The sequence below is a fragment of the Serinus canaria genome, chromosome 27, assembly GCF_022539315.1.
Source record: "Serinus canaria isolate serCan28SL12 chromosome 27, serCan2020, whole genome shotgun sequence".
NCBI lineage: Eukaryota > Metazoa > Chordata > Aves > Passeriformes > Fringillidae > Serinus > Serinus canaria.
The window spans coordinates 3,119,441-3,137,510 of NC_066340.1; the positions used below are offsets into that span (position 1 = coordinate 3,119,441).

The following is an 18,070-nucleotide window of genomic DNA, read 5'->3' on the forward strand; positions in this document are numbered from 1 at the left end:
TCACATCTGCCTCAGGGAGCCAGAAAACTTCAGAATTCTCTCCTTTAAAGCTTGCTTGACTTGCCTGTTCCTGAGTGAGTAGATGTAAGGGTTGAGTGTCTGAGTCAGCACAGAGAAGAACAAAGACAGAACTTTGTCAGAGTCCTGCCCACCTCGCTGGGCTGGGCGGATGTACCTGTAAATACAGGTGCTATAAAACACCATCACCACCATGAGGTGAGCTGAGCACGTGGAAAATGCCTTCCTCCTGCCTGCAGATGATGGGATATGCAAGATGGTGACAATAATGCAGCCATAAGAAACAGCAGTTACTATCAGGGTACCAGGGAGGATGAGGATGAGGATGATGAACATCAGCTCTTCGATGAAGCCTGTGTCTGTGCAGGACAGCTGCAACAACAGGGAAGCATCACAGTAAAAGTGGTCCATGACATTGGGACCACAGAATGGCAACTGCACTGTCATGATGGTGGGGGGAAGCATCAGGAGAGAAGTCAGTGCCCAGCAGCCCAGGATCAGCTGCAGGCAGAATCTGCTGTTCATGATGGCTGGGTAGTGCAAGGGGTGGCAGATGGCAACGTAGCGGTCCAAGGACATCACTGCCATGTAGAAAAGGGTGCAGGTTCCCAGGCAGTAGAAAAGCAGCATCTGGAGGAAGCAGCCAGGCAGGGAAATTGTCTTCCTCTCTGTCAGGAGGCTGTACAGGGTGCTGGGAAGGAACGTGGAGGTGAAAGTGATTTCCAAAAGGGCAAAATTCCTGAGGAAGTAGTACATGGGGGTCTGGAGGAAGTGATTGGTAAGGGTGATGCTGATGACAGAAATGTTTCCCAGCAGGATCAAGAGATAGGCAATGCCAAGGAACACGAAGAGTGTGATCTCCCAGCGGCGGCTGTTAGCCAGTCCCAGGAGGACAAACTCCACTACAGTTGTGTGGTTCATTGAGACATCATTGAAAAAGCTGGCAAGAAAAAGAAAAGATCTGTTTTGGGAACTGTTGGAAAACAGCTGAACATGTGTCAGTTTGACTTTGCTAACATTACAGGGCAATACCAGCAACAAACCTCTTGTAAAAGACTGCAGAAGCCACAGTAATCACATATTAAAAATCCTGGTCATGTAAAAGGAGTCCCAAGCTCCACTTGTAAGACTGAGTCCTCACTCCAGTAAAAACAATTCCTGAGAGGTGCAGAAGCTGTAATTGGGTCTCTCTGAACGATCTGACAACATCCACCCTCCAATGAACCAAAACAAAAGCCAAATGCCCAGAATGGGAACTTTGCTGTGTCCAGAGACTTACCAAGAGGAATGCAATCACACACAGACTGACTCTGAAGCAGGTTAGATTGGTGCAAGGACACATTAATATTGTAAAAGAGAAAGTTACTGCAGTTAAAAGGAGACAGGGAAAGAAAGAGAGGTAGAAGAAGAGAAGAGAGAGAGGTAGAGACTCTTCAGAGAAGAGGCCAGCCAGACAGCAATGCTGCAAAGTTGAGGCTTCTGGCTACCACTGAGAGAAGGCAAATGCACAGAGCAGTGCTGGATGATACAACAAACACCAGTGGGAGAGAGGGAATGGGAACAACTGTGAGGAAATTGCCTGTTTCTTTACCCTCAGCTCTACAGCTCCAGTGGATCAGCTCTGATGCTGATGGACATTCTTTCTTCTTCAGAGCCCCTGTGTGCAAGCACCCCTCCCTCTCACAGGCCCCACCCAAGCTCAGTGTTCTCTGTCCAGTGCCAGTCTGTGGCACTGCTCCAAAACTCCACCACGGCATCACCTCCTGAAGTGAAACCTGAAATCTCTGCCTGATCCCCTTCAATCACAGTCTGTTCTTGCAGGCTTGCCAGGTCCCATCTGTGGTTTTCCATCTCTTCCTCCCAGACACCAGCCCTTCTGGCCCTGTCTTGTTTAGCACTCATATTATCTATTATGTTATCTGGATATTTTAATCTGGGTTTAGATTCACTTCAGACTCATTTCAGATATTTCTGAATGACTGAAGTAAACAACAACACAATGAATTTCCAGGAAAAGCAAGCCCATCTTATTTAGCTGATAATCTATATCAAACAAGACACTCAAATTTCCCTCTTGAAATGCTCAACAAAAGGATAGCTATAAACTGGGATGGTCCAACCCTTCTTAATGCACTATTCCCATCAAATCTTTCCCCTTAGAGCCCTTTTCCCAGCAAAACACAGGAGTTTATTGGCATCATCTTATGGTTGTTTCTCAAAAAACACCAACACAAAACAACTTCCCTCTCACAAACCATACTAAATATAGGACATACTTTTCAATACCACAGATAGACTGATGTTATCTGGAAGTTGAGAGTGCTCCCCTAAACCAAGAAACTCCCTCAGCTAAAGGCTTTTACTTTAGTTTGAAGATTAAAAGTTCAGTTTTCCAAGTCAATGTTCCTTTAAGCTTTCCCTATTCTTCAGAAAACTACACCCTCTAAGAACTCTAAGAAATGCTCCAGGTAGTTACCAGTATATCCACAACAATCCAGAGTATTCTGAGTCTGATTCTGATCCTCCTTAACTTAGTTTGACAGTTGATTTCTGGCAAAAAAAAAATTCCTCTCTCTTCAGCTCCTTTATATAATAGTGGCAGGGTATTACAGTCCTTTGTTTCCTCACTGTGTCAAACCTCAGGGACCAATTAGGTATCAAAATCTGAAAAAACACCTTGTGGGAAAACACTTGTGAAAGAACAGCAAGAGGATAATCAAACCACAGAGAAAATGATATTGGGAAGTACCTCTGGAGGTCCAATCCTTGCTAAAATCAAAGCAGAACAAGGTTGCTCATTCCCTTCTCTCAGGAAGTGTTGAAATCTCCAAACAGGGCATGTATCAACTTCCCTGCAGTGCCCCAACTTCCCTTGTGTTTTCATTGTGAGTATTTATTTCCTTTTGTGCAGAAAAGATTTACTTTAAGCCATGACCTACCCCTTTGTGAGAGGTCTGGCTCTAACTTGTCTCTGAGTCCCCTTCAGTTGACGGTTCAGGCAGATCCCTCCTCTTGACTTTGTGTTCTCTCTGCTTCTCCTCAGGTGTGATGTGCCCCAGTTCTCTGATAAACTCCTGTCCTCCACTGGACTCACACCACTCTAATAACATCTTTGGGGGGTTTTTGTACCGAGCACAGCTGTCCCAATACAGTTCCACCAGTGCCAAGCAACCAGAATTTAGTGCCTGATCAGGCCGTGGGTGCAGCCTGGCAGAAGGCTCACACAGTGCAAACCTGTGTGCAAACCTGGAGAGGAGAAATGCTGACTTGGAAATGACATGGAACAGGACAGACATTGCTGAGAGAGAAATGGAAACAGAAACAAGTTTCAAAGGATGGCCTTGCAAATAACACTGGAAACTTTGGAGAAATAGAAATGTGGAAGATGCTCTGCAGTAGGACCCACGAGGGGTAATTTGAGATGATTGGCTTTAAGGCAATTACAGCATGGGGTGGCAAAAGCTGACAGGCCAAGAAACACTTACAGTGTATGGTAATTAGGAAATAGTTGGCTTCTGATTGTGATGGTGAGAATTATAACATCTGTATTGTCTCACCCTTCACATGAGACTCAAAATGGAATAAAAGCTTTTAAAACCCCTCTCAGCTGCCCCATCTCTGGGTCAGAAAAGGGATTAATCCAACATAAACCCAGCAGGGAGCAGTGGCTGACAGTGATTACCAACGCCCCAGAGCTGACACTGGCCTGGAACAGCTGCTGCACCCCACACAGCCACAGTGACTGCCACAACCCAGCCTCAGGCCCATCAGATCTGTGTGACTATTGGTATCAAAGACATTTTTTTTATGGTTCCCTTGCAGTGTCACTGAAACTGCAAGAAAAACCCTCCAACAACATAGTTAGTATTAGAGAATCAAGGCATTACTTAATTCTGGCCAGGATGTGCAACAGAAATAATTTCATCCACACATTGTTGGTGATGAAGAGAGAAAAGACTGATTTGGTGATCAGAATTCAAATTTATTTGGACTATCAATGCTTATATACTGTTTTAGGAAGACTAGCAATGTTTACTGCAATGATGAGGTTAAAATCACATACACAAACTTTGCATATTACAACATCTCTTGCTTGCAGAGTTTAATGAAATTTTCTTTTTTTTAGTAAACCTCTCTGACTGAATCTTTGTTTAATGCTCAAAGTTCTTGCCAAGGCATCCTGTTATCAAATCCCTTGTGCTAACCAGGTCCAAAGTTGGTCATCTGTCTTGCACCCCAATATCTCAACAGCACATTGCCTGGGTGTGCAGAGACAATCCTTCCAACACACATCACTCTTTACCAGATTTTTCAGATACTTATACAGTAAAAACCCATGGAAATTCATTATTCAGTGTTCACTGGTTTCAAGTTATGCAGCTGTCAGCATTTGGTTTCCTACTGGGTATGGTTTTCTTGGGCTCTGATGTTAATTAGGTCCTCATTCCTTGGTTCTCTCATTTTTCCCCAGACCAGGTGTCTCTGACCATGCCAGGGCTGATGTTTGAGTTGCTGTTCATTAATGTTTATTATCTTTTGTGTCTTTTCTGTGCTGCTCCCAGCCTGCTGCGATGTGAAACTCATCACACCTTGAGTGATGCTCCTTTGAAAAGAAACTTGGCAAAGGCGAACAAAACGGACTAAAGTTACAAAAAAATTCTAAATTTTGTATCACTTTCCAACAGCAGGAGGCAGACTGGGATCGTTCTGATTTACCCGAGAGGGGAATCAGTGTCCCTTTACTCCCCTCCAGAACACCGACACTCCCTGACCCTGCCCATCACAGACCCCCCTGGAGAGGGGACTGAGGAATATCCAGATATTGATCAGCAGCCACACTCACACAGATATTATCAGCCACCCGGAGAGTCTGGGACTTCCCACAGAGAAGGTGTTGGTGCCTGAAGATTTTAGTTTTCTATTTTTAAAATCCTGTTCTGCATTAGTGTAGAACTCTAAACTCCATTTGCAGTGTTAGTTACTGTCTTCACGTTTTGGACAAACAATTCCTCCAGGCTTGATATCCAAGGACACCCTACAGCCCCAAAAAGTATAAACAAAAGTGAGTTGGGGGAGCAAACTGGGGGTAAATGAGTTCATTAGCTGAAGCTGTAATTGGAGCATTAACCCCTGATATGTAAATGGACCAAACTTACAATTGTCTGAAAAACTCCTGACCTTCATCCACCTTGGGTGTAGCCTCTGGGAGGCTTTTGACTGCCCAAAGTGTGTCTACTGAAGGCCTTTATTAATTTATAAATATAAAAAATGTAATAAAATCATAAATAAAATAAAATTTAATAAAATTATCAATTATAAATATAAATTTATTCCTTGTCTAGCCTCTGTTCTAGGCAGCCACCTCAAGGCACCAGTACAACTTGCTTCCTCCAGGGTTAAATTCCTGGGGATATGGTGGAAAGGAGGATCAGTGTGTGTTCTCTCTGAAACCTTGACCACCCCAGAGCAAGTAAAGATACTGGGGAGTGTAAAGAAACTCCAGCATGCTTTAGGTTTGTTGTTTTTTTAGAGAAAACATGTTTCAGACTTCTCCGTTATTGCTGCTCCACTGACATTATGCTAGGCAAGAAAAGGAGTTGGAAAAATGGATAGTTCCTTCTTTTTAAACTGCTCCAAGTAGGACACAATTCTCTTTTCTTACAGGTATTCCATAAAAAGATGATGTTGCCACGTGAAGATGAAGTTGCAACAGGACTGGAGAGTTCTTTGCTGCACTGATTGTTTACATTTCTCCTGTTATATCCTACCTATTGTTAAAACCTGATCTAATCACAGCCTGTGATTAATTATTTGCCTCATGTTTACTGTTTTGCACCTAGTGAGATCTTTCTTCCTTTATCCTACAATTTCTTGAGTGGTATCTTTGTGGTTTTATACCATATTACTATAAATGACATCTTAATTTACTACTATGCTATAATATGATATATTACTATACTATTACTATAAAAGTCATATTACTATAAATTACTACCAAAATGTGACCATTTTGGTAGTAATTTGTAGTAATATGACTTTGTTATGTGCAACCAAACTGTTCTACAATAAACCCTACATGTGCATATTTACAAACACCCTTCATTCAGAGTCATCTCACCTAATCCACCCCAAAGGTTCTGCTAGCAAGGAACTGGGCTGCAGAAGGTGAGGGCAACATCCTTTCCCAGCTTTGACTCCATGATTCCATTTGCAGGAAAATGCCCTTCCCTCATTGCAGAGCCTGTGAGGGAGCATCCACTGCCCGCAGTGAGACCCTCGTTTTGGGGAGATGGGAAGGCTGGAATGATTTAAATAGAATATAGAGAAAAGTTCTGCTTTGGTTCATTGAAAAGTCGCTCCCCCCTTCAGAAACCAAAAAGCAGCAGAGTTGGTTTGGTTTCAGTTGTTTTGCTCAGTTCAGGCTCCATGAGTTTGACCCCATGACAGTTTTTGAGGAAAAAAAAAAAAAAAAAGGGGAAAGAAGGGAAAGCACTGGTTTGCCTTTCCCCAGCTCCAAGTAGGGCGACACAGGCCTGCTGCCCACCACCTTCGTGGTAGATTCTGGACACTCCTTTGGCCAGGAGGCCTCAGGTGCTCCTTTGGCCACAAATCCCTGGACACTCCTTCGGTCAGGAATCCCCCAGGAAAACCGATCAGCCAGGAACCTCCTGGACCCTCTTTCGGCCACAAACCCCTGGACATTTCTCCCCCAACACTCCCTCAGCCGACTCACCTCAGGCAAAACCCCGCCCCCAGCAGCAGCGCCGGGCTCTGATTGGCTTTTGGAAAGAACAACTCTCTAATCTGCCCAGCAACAGCCAGCTCTGCGCTCTTATTGGCTCTTGGCAAGCACAGGGGTGTGCACGCCGCGAACAGCTGAGCGCATGCGCAGTTTCCCCTATCGCTCGCCGCCACGTCGCTGCGCGCCCGCGCGGTGCGGGCGGTCGGTGCGGTGCATGCGCAGTGCGGCGGCAGCAGCGGCCATGGCGGGCTCGGTGCGGGCCGTGGCGCGGCGCTTCCTGTCCGAGTACGGCGGCGGCACCGCCGGGCGCCTCAAGGCGCTGGACGCCTTCCTGCTCTACGTGCTGCTCACGGGCGCGCTGCAGTTCGGATACTGCCTCGGCGTCGGCACCTTCCCCTTCAACTCCTTCCTCAGCGGCTTCATCTCGGCCGTCGGCAGCTTCATCCTGGGCGGTCAGTGCCGGCCCCTCACGGCCATGGCGCGGGTCGGGCTTACCGGGAGCCTCCGCCCGGAGGCCGCGGGCGTGGCGGGGAGCCTTAGGAATCAGTGGAGCTCAGAGCTGCCCCCGCAGCCGGGGACCCCCGGGGCCCTCAGCATCCCCGGCCTTTCCCAGCTCCCCGTTCCGCTGCCTCTGCAGCTGGGGAGCCCCGGGCCCTCAGCACCCCCGGGACCCTCAGCACTCCCGGGGCCCTCAGCATCCCCGGCCTTTCCCAGCTCCCCGTTCCGCTGCCTCTGCAGCTGGGGAGCCCCGGGCCCTCAGCACCCCCGGGACCCTCAGCACCCCCGGGACCCTCAGCACCCCCGGGACCCTCAGCACTCCCGGGGCCCTCAGCACCCCCGGGACCCTCAGCGCCCCCGGGACCCTCAGCATCCCCGGGACCCTCAGCATCCCCGGGACCCTCAGCATCCCCGGGACCCTCAGCATCCCCGGGACCCTCAGCATCCCCGGGACCCTCAGCACCCCCGGGACCCTCAGCACCCCCGGGACCCTCAGCATCCCCGGGACCCTCAGCATCCCCGGCCTTTCCCAGCTCCCCGTTCCGCTGCCCTCCTCTGCAGCTGCGGGGCCGGCCCGGAGCCTTGTGCCCCGGACTGTCCTTGCAGCTCCGTGGGACCGAGAGTCCCGCTGGGGCACATGCAAGGCGCTGCTACCCCAAAGCCGCCCTGTTTCTGTGCAGCACTCCTCAGCAGAGGGCTGGGAGAGCTGGGGGTTCAGGAGGGGAGAAGGTTGCAATGAGATCTGAGAGCCCCTTCCAGGGCCTAAAGGGGCTCCAAGACATCTGGAGAGGGACTTTGGAAAAGGGCTGAAGTGATGGGACAATGGGGTATGGTTTCCCACTGCCAGAGGGCAGGGATGGGTGGATAGTGGGATATTGGGAAGGAATTGCTCCCTCTGAGGGTGGGGAGGCCCTGGCACTGGGTGCCCAGACTGCCCTGGTTCCTGGAGGTGTCCAAAGCAAGTTTAGATGGGGCTTGGAGCAGTCTGGGATAGTGGAAGGTGTTCCTGGGATTGGAATGAGAAAATCTCTAAGGTCCCTTCCAGCCCAGATCATTCTGTGTTTCTGACACACCCAGCAGAGGACAGAGGAATATCCACACTCCTGTGTGAGTCCAGGCCTGCTCTGAGCCTGTTCTCCTCAGGACTCTGGGCACCCTGTTGTGTGTGTGGTGCTGTGGGAGTACTGACTCCGTGACAGCCCCATCCAAATTCCCTGCCAGTGTCCTGCTCTAGGAATAATGGAGTAACTTTTCCTTGGGGGAGCAGTGACCCATCCTGGGCTGGGCTGCCCCAGGAAGGCTTTGTTTTCCTCCATGATTTCCTCCTGTGCTCACTGAAGGTTCCTTCTTGCTCTGCTGTGCAGTTTGCCTCCGGATCCAGATCAACCCCCAGAACAAGGGCGAGTTCCAGGGCATTTCACCTGAGAGAGCCTTTGCTGATTTCCTCTTTGCCAACACCATTCTCCATCTCGTTGTCATCAATTTCGTTGGCTGAGCTCTGGGAGAGGCTGACAGGTACTGATCTGTGGGGTCACAAAAGGGGCACACACAGGACTGTTCTCCTTTTGGGGAGAATTAGAATGAGAATAAATCCAGGAGTGCCCTGAGCTCCTCTGGCCAAGCACAGCTGAGCTGTTGTGCTCTGGGTTGGCACAGAGTGAGGATTTATGGCTTTCTGATTTTGAGCCTATCTATCTTTTTTGGCTTTTATAATTAAAGAGATTAACTAGGACTGCTACAGAAACCTACCTGCATTCCTCTTTTATGAGAGAAATTCCATTTTTTTTGGGGGAAGAAGCTTTGGGAGCTCCAAATTCTGGGCTCTGTGAGGCTGAGGCATGGCTGGGTTCAGGTCTGGAGTTCTTTGCAGATGGGACAGCAGGGGACAGGGACAATTGGGTGTTGGGACATGCCCTGTTGTTACTCTTGCAAGGTGCCACAGGATCACTGGGGCTTGGGGGAGCTCTGTCCCCTCTGCTCTGCAGTGACATTGCTGATGTTGCCTGCTCTCTTTCCAGGTCTTGAACTGCTCCTGATGGCAAAGCCTGGCACAGGGAAGTGCCCAGCACACTCCCACCTTCTTCCTTGGTGGAGGAAGGGGATGCAGGGCTCAAGATTTCCTCGCCTCACAGTGTCCTGTGGAGGGTCTGCAGCCTCATTGTGTAACTGTGATCCTTTCCCTCAATAAAACCCTTTATGACACTGTAGCCTTTTCCATACTGGGGACAAATACAGAGCTTCTCCCACATCCAGCTTCCTCCCTCTCAGGCATGACTCCCTGGTTTTACCTCTCTCCCTGGTTTTCTAGCCAACAGGCTTTTTTCCTGTGCCCCAGTTTTGGAGGGAAGCAGGAAGCAAGTGATCATGGAAACTCAGTTATCATCCACCCTTTTTATCTCCCTCTTTCCTGCCTTTTGATCTTCCAGAGTCTGTTGCCAGCTTGGCCGTGGGCTTCAAAGCTGTGGAAAATTCAGAACTTGTGGTTAGTGGGAGGGAAGTGTCCTCCAGCACATCCCCAGTTCCTGCAGAGCCTCCCACATCCCTCAGAGCCACAGGGGCCACACCTGGAGAAATAGGGGTCTTCTCCAGCCAGGTCTCATAAGCTCTTGGACATCTATTTCACACCCAAGGTAGCTCAGCTACCTTAGAAGGCATAAAATCAGCAGGATGGCTTCTGTTGCAGTGTTGGAAACAGAAAGTTTTTATTAAAAGGCAAAATAACAAACTCCTTACAGAGAAAACCTAAGCCAAGTGCAAGAGGCCTTCCTGCCTTTACTAAAACACCTCACAAAAGTGATTCATTTCTTTGTTCTCTTCTTTTTCTAGTAAATTGCTCAGGTGGGACTTTTTGGCTTCTGTCCAATTAGTTATCCTTTAGTTTGAGGTGAAGTCCTCTAAGTCCTATGAAATATCTTTTCAACTTATTGAAGAGAAAAACTTCTATTTCCTTTTTAAGGGGACAAAGGATAGTTTTGTCACTCTGTCCACAAAAAGCACATTTCTCTAACCTGGATGTCCCAGCTGGTCTTAGAGGCTCACTGAGGGTGATCTGTGGTGTCAGTGTGCCTGCACTCTGATGTGCTGACAAACACAGGGATGTTGGGAGGGACTGCCCAGCTGGCAGGGCCTTGGGGTGCCACTGGAGCTGCTCTGGGGCCAGGGAGGAGCTGCCCCTTCCAGAATCACAGAATCAGGGCTGGAGCGTTGTCCAGGCCGGGTGTCTTATTGCAAAGCTCCCATACCCTCCTGGTGATTTCTCATGGGCAGCTCCTTGCAGTACTAACTCCTTTTCCCTTAGAGCACAACCAACAAACTCCAGCTCTCTTCTCAACCACCTAACCCGATCTTTTATAGCCCCCATCCTCACTGGACACAGCTGTGGCCTGTTAAGGGCAGGCCTGTTCCTAATCTTTGGTAATTAGTACAGCTGCAACTCTTCAGGGGTGAGATTGCCTTCTGCACTATCTTTAATTTACCGCAAAAAGAGAACAAAGAAACCAATGGCTTTTGTGAGGTGTTTTAGTAAGGGCAGGAGAGCCTCTTTCACTTGCCTTAGTTTTCCTCTGTAAGGAATTTGTTGTTTTGCCTTTTATTAAAACCTTTTTGTTTCCAACACTGCAACAGAAGCCATCCTGCTGATTTTATGCCTTCTAAGGTAGCTGAGCTATGTTGGGTGTGAAATAGATGTCCAAGAGCTTATGAGACCTGGCTGGAGAAGACCCCTATTTCTCCAGGTGTGGCCCCTGTGTCTCTGTAGTCAAACCTCATCACCCAGCAGCAGATCCTGGCACCTCCTCAATACCCCAGTGTGGTAAAATCAGGTGACCCCATGCTCTGGGAATGATTGGCATCTGACTCCAGGGCTTTAGAACACTGAACACTGACACGTGGATCTAACTGGTCAATGAATCAAAACACCATCACCAGGATCCAATCAAGTGATCCCTTGGGTAAACAATCTCCAGAAGCCATTCCACAGAAGCAGAGAATGAGATAAGAATTGTTTTTTCTTTGAGGTTCCTCGCTGTGATTCCCAGGAAATATCCTTGGGAAGTTGTGCCTTGCTTTTCTCTGGGGGAGAAATGCAGCCACACCCCAGGGGTGGTTGGCCCCAGCACCTCCCTGGGCAGCCCTTCCAAGGCCTGGCCACCCTGCTCTGGTCTGAATCTTTCCTGGCTCAGCTCAAGGCCATTCCCAGGTCCTGTCACTGCAGGCACAGCACAAGAGACCAACCCCACCTCACTACAGGTGTGGTGTGAGCCCCCCTGAGCCTCCTCCACAGAACAACCCCAGCTCCCTCCGCCATCCCCAAGAAGAGAAATATTTTCTAGTGCCTTTGTGAGCCTTGTTGCTCTCTGTGCAAACCCAGGGCACAGGGAATATTTCTCTGTCTGCTCTGGGGTGTTCTGACCCCAGGGGTGCCCTGACTTTGACCCTCACTTGTGGAGAAAGTTTCCCAGACCCCAAGATAGACTGGAATCCTCAAAAGTGTGAAATAGATTGTAGAGAGCAGTGCAGGTGTGTCACTGGGTGAGAAATTGAGGGTTTGGGATTCTTAGTGTGTTGTGGATGGAAGCAAGATGGAAGGCACAGGGTTTGTCCTGGGTTTCTTCTTCATGCTTCTTCTTCCTCTTTCTCCATGGGTTTGGGTGGCATTTTGTAATTGGGAAGAAAAGTCCCCATTGCAGCTCTGTGGGATCAGTTATTGGGTTAAAAGGGGAAATAATCCAGGTGTCAGTTCTCAATTGGATAGTTTAGTCTTAAAAGCCCTTGTACCAAGAGATTGTTGGCCATTTTGTGCCTTCTAATGAAAAGCTGCCGAACTCACAGCAGTGAGACTGTTTTACTGATAAGAAATAATAAACACTTGAGTTTGAGCATGAAATGCCATATCAAGTGCCTTCAGCCCAGACCCAGAGAAACCCACAGCTGGTACCACCACAGCTCTTCACTGGACACACTCCAGCCCCTCAGAGCCCTTTTTAAAGTCAGGGGTCCAGAACTGAGAGCAGCACTGGAGCTGCAGCCTCACCAGCACCGAGTACAGGGGTGATCACTGCCCTGCTCTGCGTGCAAGCCCGGCTGCTGTTGGCCTCCCTGGCCACTTGGGCTCACTGTTGGCTCACAGCTGGAGCCAGCTCAGCCAGCACTGCCAGGTCCCTTCCTACTGAGCAGCTCCTGAGCCACTCCTCCCCCAGCCTGGAGCTGCAGGGAGCTGCTGTGACCCCAGCTGCAGGAGCAGCAGCTGAACCTCGTGTCCTGGAGCTTTGCCCAGTGATCCAGTCTGTTCAGCCTCTCTAGAACCTACATCAGGTTCTATGCCCATGCTGATGCTGCTTTGTGCTTGTCTGGTTTTCTCTGCAGCTGAAACACTGGGGAGGTAAAACCTCGAGAGCCTTGGTACTCCATGGCATGGAAATGTTTGTGCTGCCCTGAGGAGGTGGAACTTTGGCTCTCTGATGGCTTCAGAACCTCTCAGAATTCTATTCTGCCTCCTCTTTATCACCTTTTTAACACTTCCAACTTTGCTGCAGCCATTAACCTGTAAAAGTCTGAAACTGGGGCTCCCAAATCTCTTGCCTGACGTGGGCTGTGAAGGGTCAGGGTTTTCCTGTCGGAGCTCAGGACATCCCTCTGGGAGTCCGGAGTTTGCAGGACCCTCGCCAGGGGGCTCAGAGACCCTGGCACACAGCCCAGAACACCAGTGGGCTCAATTACGAACCATGGAACAAATTACCACCTTTACATGAAGAGATGAAAGCCACGGCAGTTTAAATAGTGTAAAAATAAAGTACTCACAGGGTGTAAATGTAGGTTTTAGGGTTTTTGGTATAGGGGTTTCTGGGGACAAGATGGAGGGTTTTGGGCATGTCTAGCCTTTCTTCTTCTTCCTCTCTACCTCCATCTTCACTGGTGATGTTGGCACTTTTAGATTGGTTTAGAGTAGAAGCTCACTGTCTAATATAGATGATAGATATTGGAAAATAATTGTAAATATTGTACATGTAGTTTTTAGTATATAAAGATAACACTGCCCTGGGGGTGGGCAGAGTGCCTCTGAGTGTCCAGCTGAACAGACCTCGGCTGGGCAGGGAGAAAGATTTTATAGATAAGATACAATAAACAACCTTGAGACTGAGAAATGAAGAGCTCTGACTCCTTCAAGCACCGAGCTGGGAAAAGAGACTTTCGAATTTTTCTCGGGGTGACTCTGACCAGCTAGAGAGACCCTGACATTTTCCCTGTCCTGGATGATGGGTCTGGCTCTGTGTCAGGGACAAAGAACTCGTGCCAGCACTCCCGGAGTTGTTTGCAATGGCAGCAGGGCCGGGAGAGCAGGCAGGGATGTGTCACAGCATTTGTGACAGTTGAGATGGCCACGATACACAGAATATCAGCATACAGCATCAGAAAGCTTCAGCCATACTGAGTAACACCACAGCACTTCAGAGGCTTCAAACCTTGGCCCTCCTTGTTCTTCAGCCCAACCTTTTATCCCCTCATGTGCAGGAATGTGCCCCCTGTTGAAGGAGTGACTAAATTATCCTTTGTCTCCTTAAAAAGGAAAAAGCCCAGAAGTTTCTCTCCTCAGTTGGGTAAAAAGACACCTCACAGGAACTTGGGGACTTCACTTCAAACTTAAGGATACTCAATTGGACAGAGGCCAAAAAGTCCTCCCTGAGCAATTTATTAGAAAAAGAAGAGACCAAAGGGATTAATGGGTTTTTTTGGGGTATTTTAGCAGGAGCAAGAACCTCTTGCCCCTGGCTCAGGTTTTCTCTGTAAAGAGTTTTGTGTGAAAAACACCAATCACTTGGTTTTGAAATTTTAAAAGTTTAATAGTAATAAAATGGTTATAAAAATAGAAATATAATTAGAGTAATAAAAATTTGGACAATTAGGATTTAGGACAATATGAGACAATAGAAACAAAGAGTTACAGACAGTGCAGGTACCTTTTCTGGGCAAAATTAGCCCGAAAAAGGCCCCACATTAACAGAGGATTAACCCTTAAAAGCAACAGCCTGTTACATATTCATACACCTCATCCATGGTGCATCAATTCCATTCAAACACAGGATTCTGGCTGGGCAGTGTCAGCTTCTTACTCTGAATCCTGAGGTGTCCTCAGGGCTGAGCAAGGCAGGAAGAAGTTCATTCTTGTGATAATGGAGCAATAAATTCTTTTTCTCTGAAAGATTCAGGTGTCCTGTGGCTGCTATCTGGTGTGAGTACCTCATTCTTTTCTTTAAAAAAAGTATCTTCCTCTCTTTTAAAAAAGTATCCTACACGGCATAGTTTCTATTTTAACATAATGTTATAACCTAAAGCTATATTTAACACACTACTAAAACAATTAATACACCATCACTTTCTGACACAACACATATAATATTCATTTTAATATTTGCTAAAAGCCAACCATAAAATACACATTTTTCACATTTTATTTTGCCTTTTATTAAAACTTTCCTGTTTCCAACACCACCACAGAAGTACCACTGAAAACCAGAGAAGCTGAAACCAGAGGCATCATCCCCACTCTATTCATAGCTCAATCCTTCCTGCTGTGCCCAAAACAACTCCCCAAGTGCAGGCTGTGGTGAGGGGAAGACCCCATAACCTCATTCCACTTTGGCTTGTGGTCTAACGTCTGCTGTTCTTTTCCACAGCCTCTCCCCTCCCTGCCACGTGCCACCCCCACCCCCTGGTGCTGCACTTTCCAGAGGAAGTGGTTTTTGTGGTGGGCTGCAGACAGCACCAGTGGTGACCCAGATCTCGATTGTGGCGTCATGGAACCTGTGCTGTGGCCTCTTCCTGCCCCAGCTGGGCCACCAGCCCCTTTGCACCCCGGGAAAAATGTGTATTTTATGATTGGCTTTTGGCAAGTATTAAAATGAATATTAGATGTGTTGTGTCAGAAAGTGATGCTGTATTAATTGTTTTAGTAGTGTGTTAAACATAGTTTTAGGTTATAACATAATGTTAAAATAGAAACTATGCTATGTAAGATACTTTTTTAAAGAAAGTACTCACACCAAATAGCAGCCACAGGACACCTGAATCTTTCAGAGAAAGGGAATTTATTGCTCCATTATCAGATGAAACAAACTTTTTCCTGCCTTGCTCAGCCCTGAGGACACCTCAGGATTCAGAGGAAGAAGCTGACACTGCCCAGCCAGAATCCTGTGTTTGAATGGAATTGATGCACCATGGATGAGGTGTATGAATATGCAACAGGCTGTTGCTTTTAAGGGTTAATCCTCTGTTACTGTGGGTCCTTTTTCGGGTATATTTTGCCCAGAAAGAGAAACCTGCACTGTCTGTAACTCTTTGTTTTATTGTCTCATTTTGTCCTAAATCCTAATTGTCCAAATTATTATTACTCTAATTATATTTCTATTTTTCTAACCATTTTATTACTATTAATCTTTTAAAATTTCAAAACCAAGTGATTGGTGTTTTTCACACACCTCCTGTCCTGCTGGGTTATTTCCTGGCTTTGCTTTGCTCTGTGGTTTTTGTAGCTCGAAATAAACAAGAAAAGGCAGGAAGGGGAGCAGGTTGTGGTGGTGGGAGATTGGCAGCCTGATATCTGAAAGTGGCTTTGCAGCAGATTCAGGGCTGTGCAGGGCACATGCCAGGAGCCATTTTAGTCAGAATATTTAACTCATCTCCCACTTGGCAAATCCTGTCCCTGGGGTCAGATTAACCTGGAAGAGGAAAGACTCAGGTGTGGAAACAGCAGCAGCACAGTCCTTAACTCCTGCCCTTTCATCTAGGAGGGAGTTTGAAGTGCAACAGAAAAAAATTACTGTGGTTTTTAATTTTAAAATGTGATGCTAAAGGTAAATGAGTATGGAAAGTTTTCTTTCACATCCCTGAAAGTTTCTGGGGTGAGGTGAATTGGTTGGAAATCTGTGAAATGCAATAGTTCAAATATGCTTAGGCAGCTTCTTCAGGCTGTTTGCCAGTGGCACAGCAGGTTTCATCATGAGTGGAATGTAGCTCCATGAGCTGTCTGGAATCCAGCACTAGGGAACCATGGAGATGGAGATGAGAATGATGCTTGTGCCAAGGCAGAGACAAGAACAAGTCCCTGAACATCTGCACTGTAAAATGATCAGGGCAACCCACAGGGAAGTTTAAAGTTGTTCTGTGTCTCAGGCAAGGTCAGTAGCTCTGTCCCCCTGGGACAGCTCAGCTCACCTGCCCAGGGACCTGCAGGACCAAGGCAGGAGCCATGGAGGCTCTGTTGTGCTGCTGCTCAGCAGAGTGGGGTCAGATCCAGGCATGGCTCTCCCACAGAAAGCACCAGGGATTTTGGGTAAAGGTGTTTGAATGGTGACCCTTTCCAAAAGCAGCTCCTTGTGCAGGCTGAGCCCAGCTGGGGGAGGGACAGCCACCCCCTCTGTCCAGAGAGGCTTCTCCTGCCACTCTGGCACTGCTGGGAGGTACAGGAAAGGTTCCAGCTTTGCAGGGAGAGTGGGTTTCTGACAGAGCACACTTCCATTTCTCCCCCACAGAGGAACCTCTGGTGATGCCTTAGTGGGGAAGAGGTTTTGCAATGACTTCTGTGAGCCAGAGAGAAGTTTGATCAGAGGATCCATGTTCACCCCTGAGAGAATTTCCTACCAAGGTTGTTGACAGAGAAACCAAGAAAGAAAGAAGGAGAAATGAGAGAAACCTGAACTGCCTGTTCCAATGAGCACCTTGTTTGTCTCTGGTGCCCAATGAGTAAAGTGTAAAATGATGGGTTTTGTAAGAATGCATAAAAAGCATGCAGGCTGTAATAAAAACAGTTTGAAGCCTTCCGAAAATGGAGTGTGGCTTTGTGTTGTCTCTGTCTCAACTATGACACCTTAGGATTTCAGCTTTTGTATTTTTCATCTATTTGTAATCCTGCAGTTCTTTCCTGTATAACTCTAAACTCCACACACAGTGTGAGCTGCTGCTTTCCCATTCTGGGCAGACACAGCAATTCCTCTCCAGGCCTGGCAATCAAGGACACCTCACTGCCTCAGGCCCCAGAGATGGGAACAAAAGGGACTTGGGGCAGCAAACTGGGGTAAATGACTTCATAACCTGAAGCTGTAACTGTAAGATTAACCCCCAATATGCAAATGGACCAAACTTCTAAAAGTGTGAAACCTGTGACCCCATGGTCCATTTTTGGGTGTGGCACGTGGGGGAACTTCATCTGCCTAAAATGTACCTGAAGGCCCTTCAATAAATAGAACCACTTTTTATTCCCTTGATTTTTTCTGGTGTCTGCTTTTAGGCAGTCCCAAAAGGCATCAGAAAATGTTGGAGAAATTGATGTCACAAAAGGAGAGCATTTCCCCTCCAGACTTGCCAGGGACAGACAGAGCCTGGAGGCAAAGGGGGCCCATTGGTGTCATCACTGTGAAGCAGGTGCCCCCCAGGAGTGGGGGACAGCACACCTCAGGCTCCTGTGGACCCCACAGCAGCACCAAGCTGCCTCCAGGGACCTGTGACCAGTCCCTGAGTGTCACCATGAGGTTTTCTGAAAAACCCTTTTGCTAGGATTTTTCTCCTGAGAAGCTGAGAGGCCTCAGAAATTAAATGCAAAAAGAATTATCTGCTGCTGTGGGATGCAACAGGTGCATCTTTGATTGGTCTCATGTGGTTGTTTTTAATTAATGGCCAATTCCAGTCCAGCTGTCTCAGACTCTCTGGTCAATCACAAGATTTTATTATCATCCCATTCCATTCCTTGCCAGCCTTCTGATGCAATCCTTTCTTCTATTCTTTTAGTACAGTTTTAGTATATAATTTTCTTTTAATATA

At 47.6% G+C, this 18,070-nt stretch overlaps 2 protein-coding genes across 2 annotated transcripts; one reads left to right on the forward strand and one right to left on the reverse strand.

Annotated features, from left to right (window-relative positions):
* Window positions 1–6,789, reverse strand: LOC103821692 (olfactory receptor 49-like). Its single transcript, XM_009096623.3, has 2 exons — window positions 6,752–6,789; window positions 1–958 (listed from the first exon to the last, which is right to left on the reverse strand). The coding sequence occupies exon 2, from the start codon at window positions 937–939 to the stop codon at window positions 1–3; it is 939 nt and encodes a 312-aa protein (XP_009094871.1). The 5' UTR covers window positions 940–958; window positions 6,752–6,789.
* A 175-nt stretch (window positions 6,790–6,964) lies between these two features.
* Window positions 6,965–9,465, forward strand: DAD1 (defender against cell death 1). Its single transcript, XM_009096467.4, has 3 exons — window positions 6,965–7,212; window positions 8,623–8,773; window positions 9,277–9,465. Exons 1-2 carry the CDS (start codon window positions 6,975–6,977, stop codon window positions 8,751–8,753), a joined length of 369 nt encoding a protein of 122 aa, XP_009094715.1. The 5' UTR covers window positions 6,965–6,974; the 3' UTR covers window positions 8,754–8,773; window positions 9,277–9,465.
* The last annotated feature ends 8,605 nt before the right edge of the window (window positions 9,466–18,070 follow it).

Bases quoted from the DNA above. Each gene is read 5' to 3' on its own strand.
- LOC103821692 (XM_009096623.3), bottom strand. From the start codon at position 939: ATGAACCACACAACTGTAGTGGAGTTTGTCCTCCTGGGACTGGCTAAC.
- DAD1 (XM_009096467.4), top strand. From the start codon at position 6,975: ATGCGCAGTGCGGCGGCAGCAGCGGCCATGGCGGGCTCGGTGCGGGCC. The intron at 7,213-8,622 runs GTCAGTGCCGGC...TCTGCTGTGCAG, and splicing joins CGGCAGCTTCATCCTGGGCG to TTTGCCTCCGGATCCAGATC.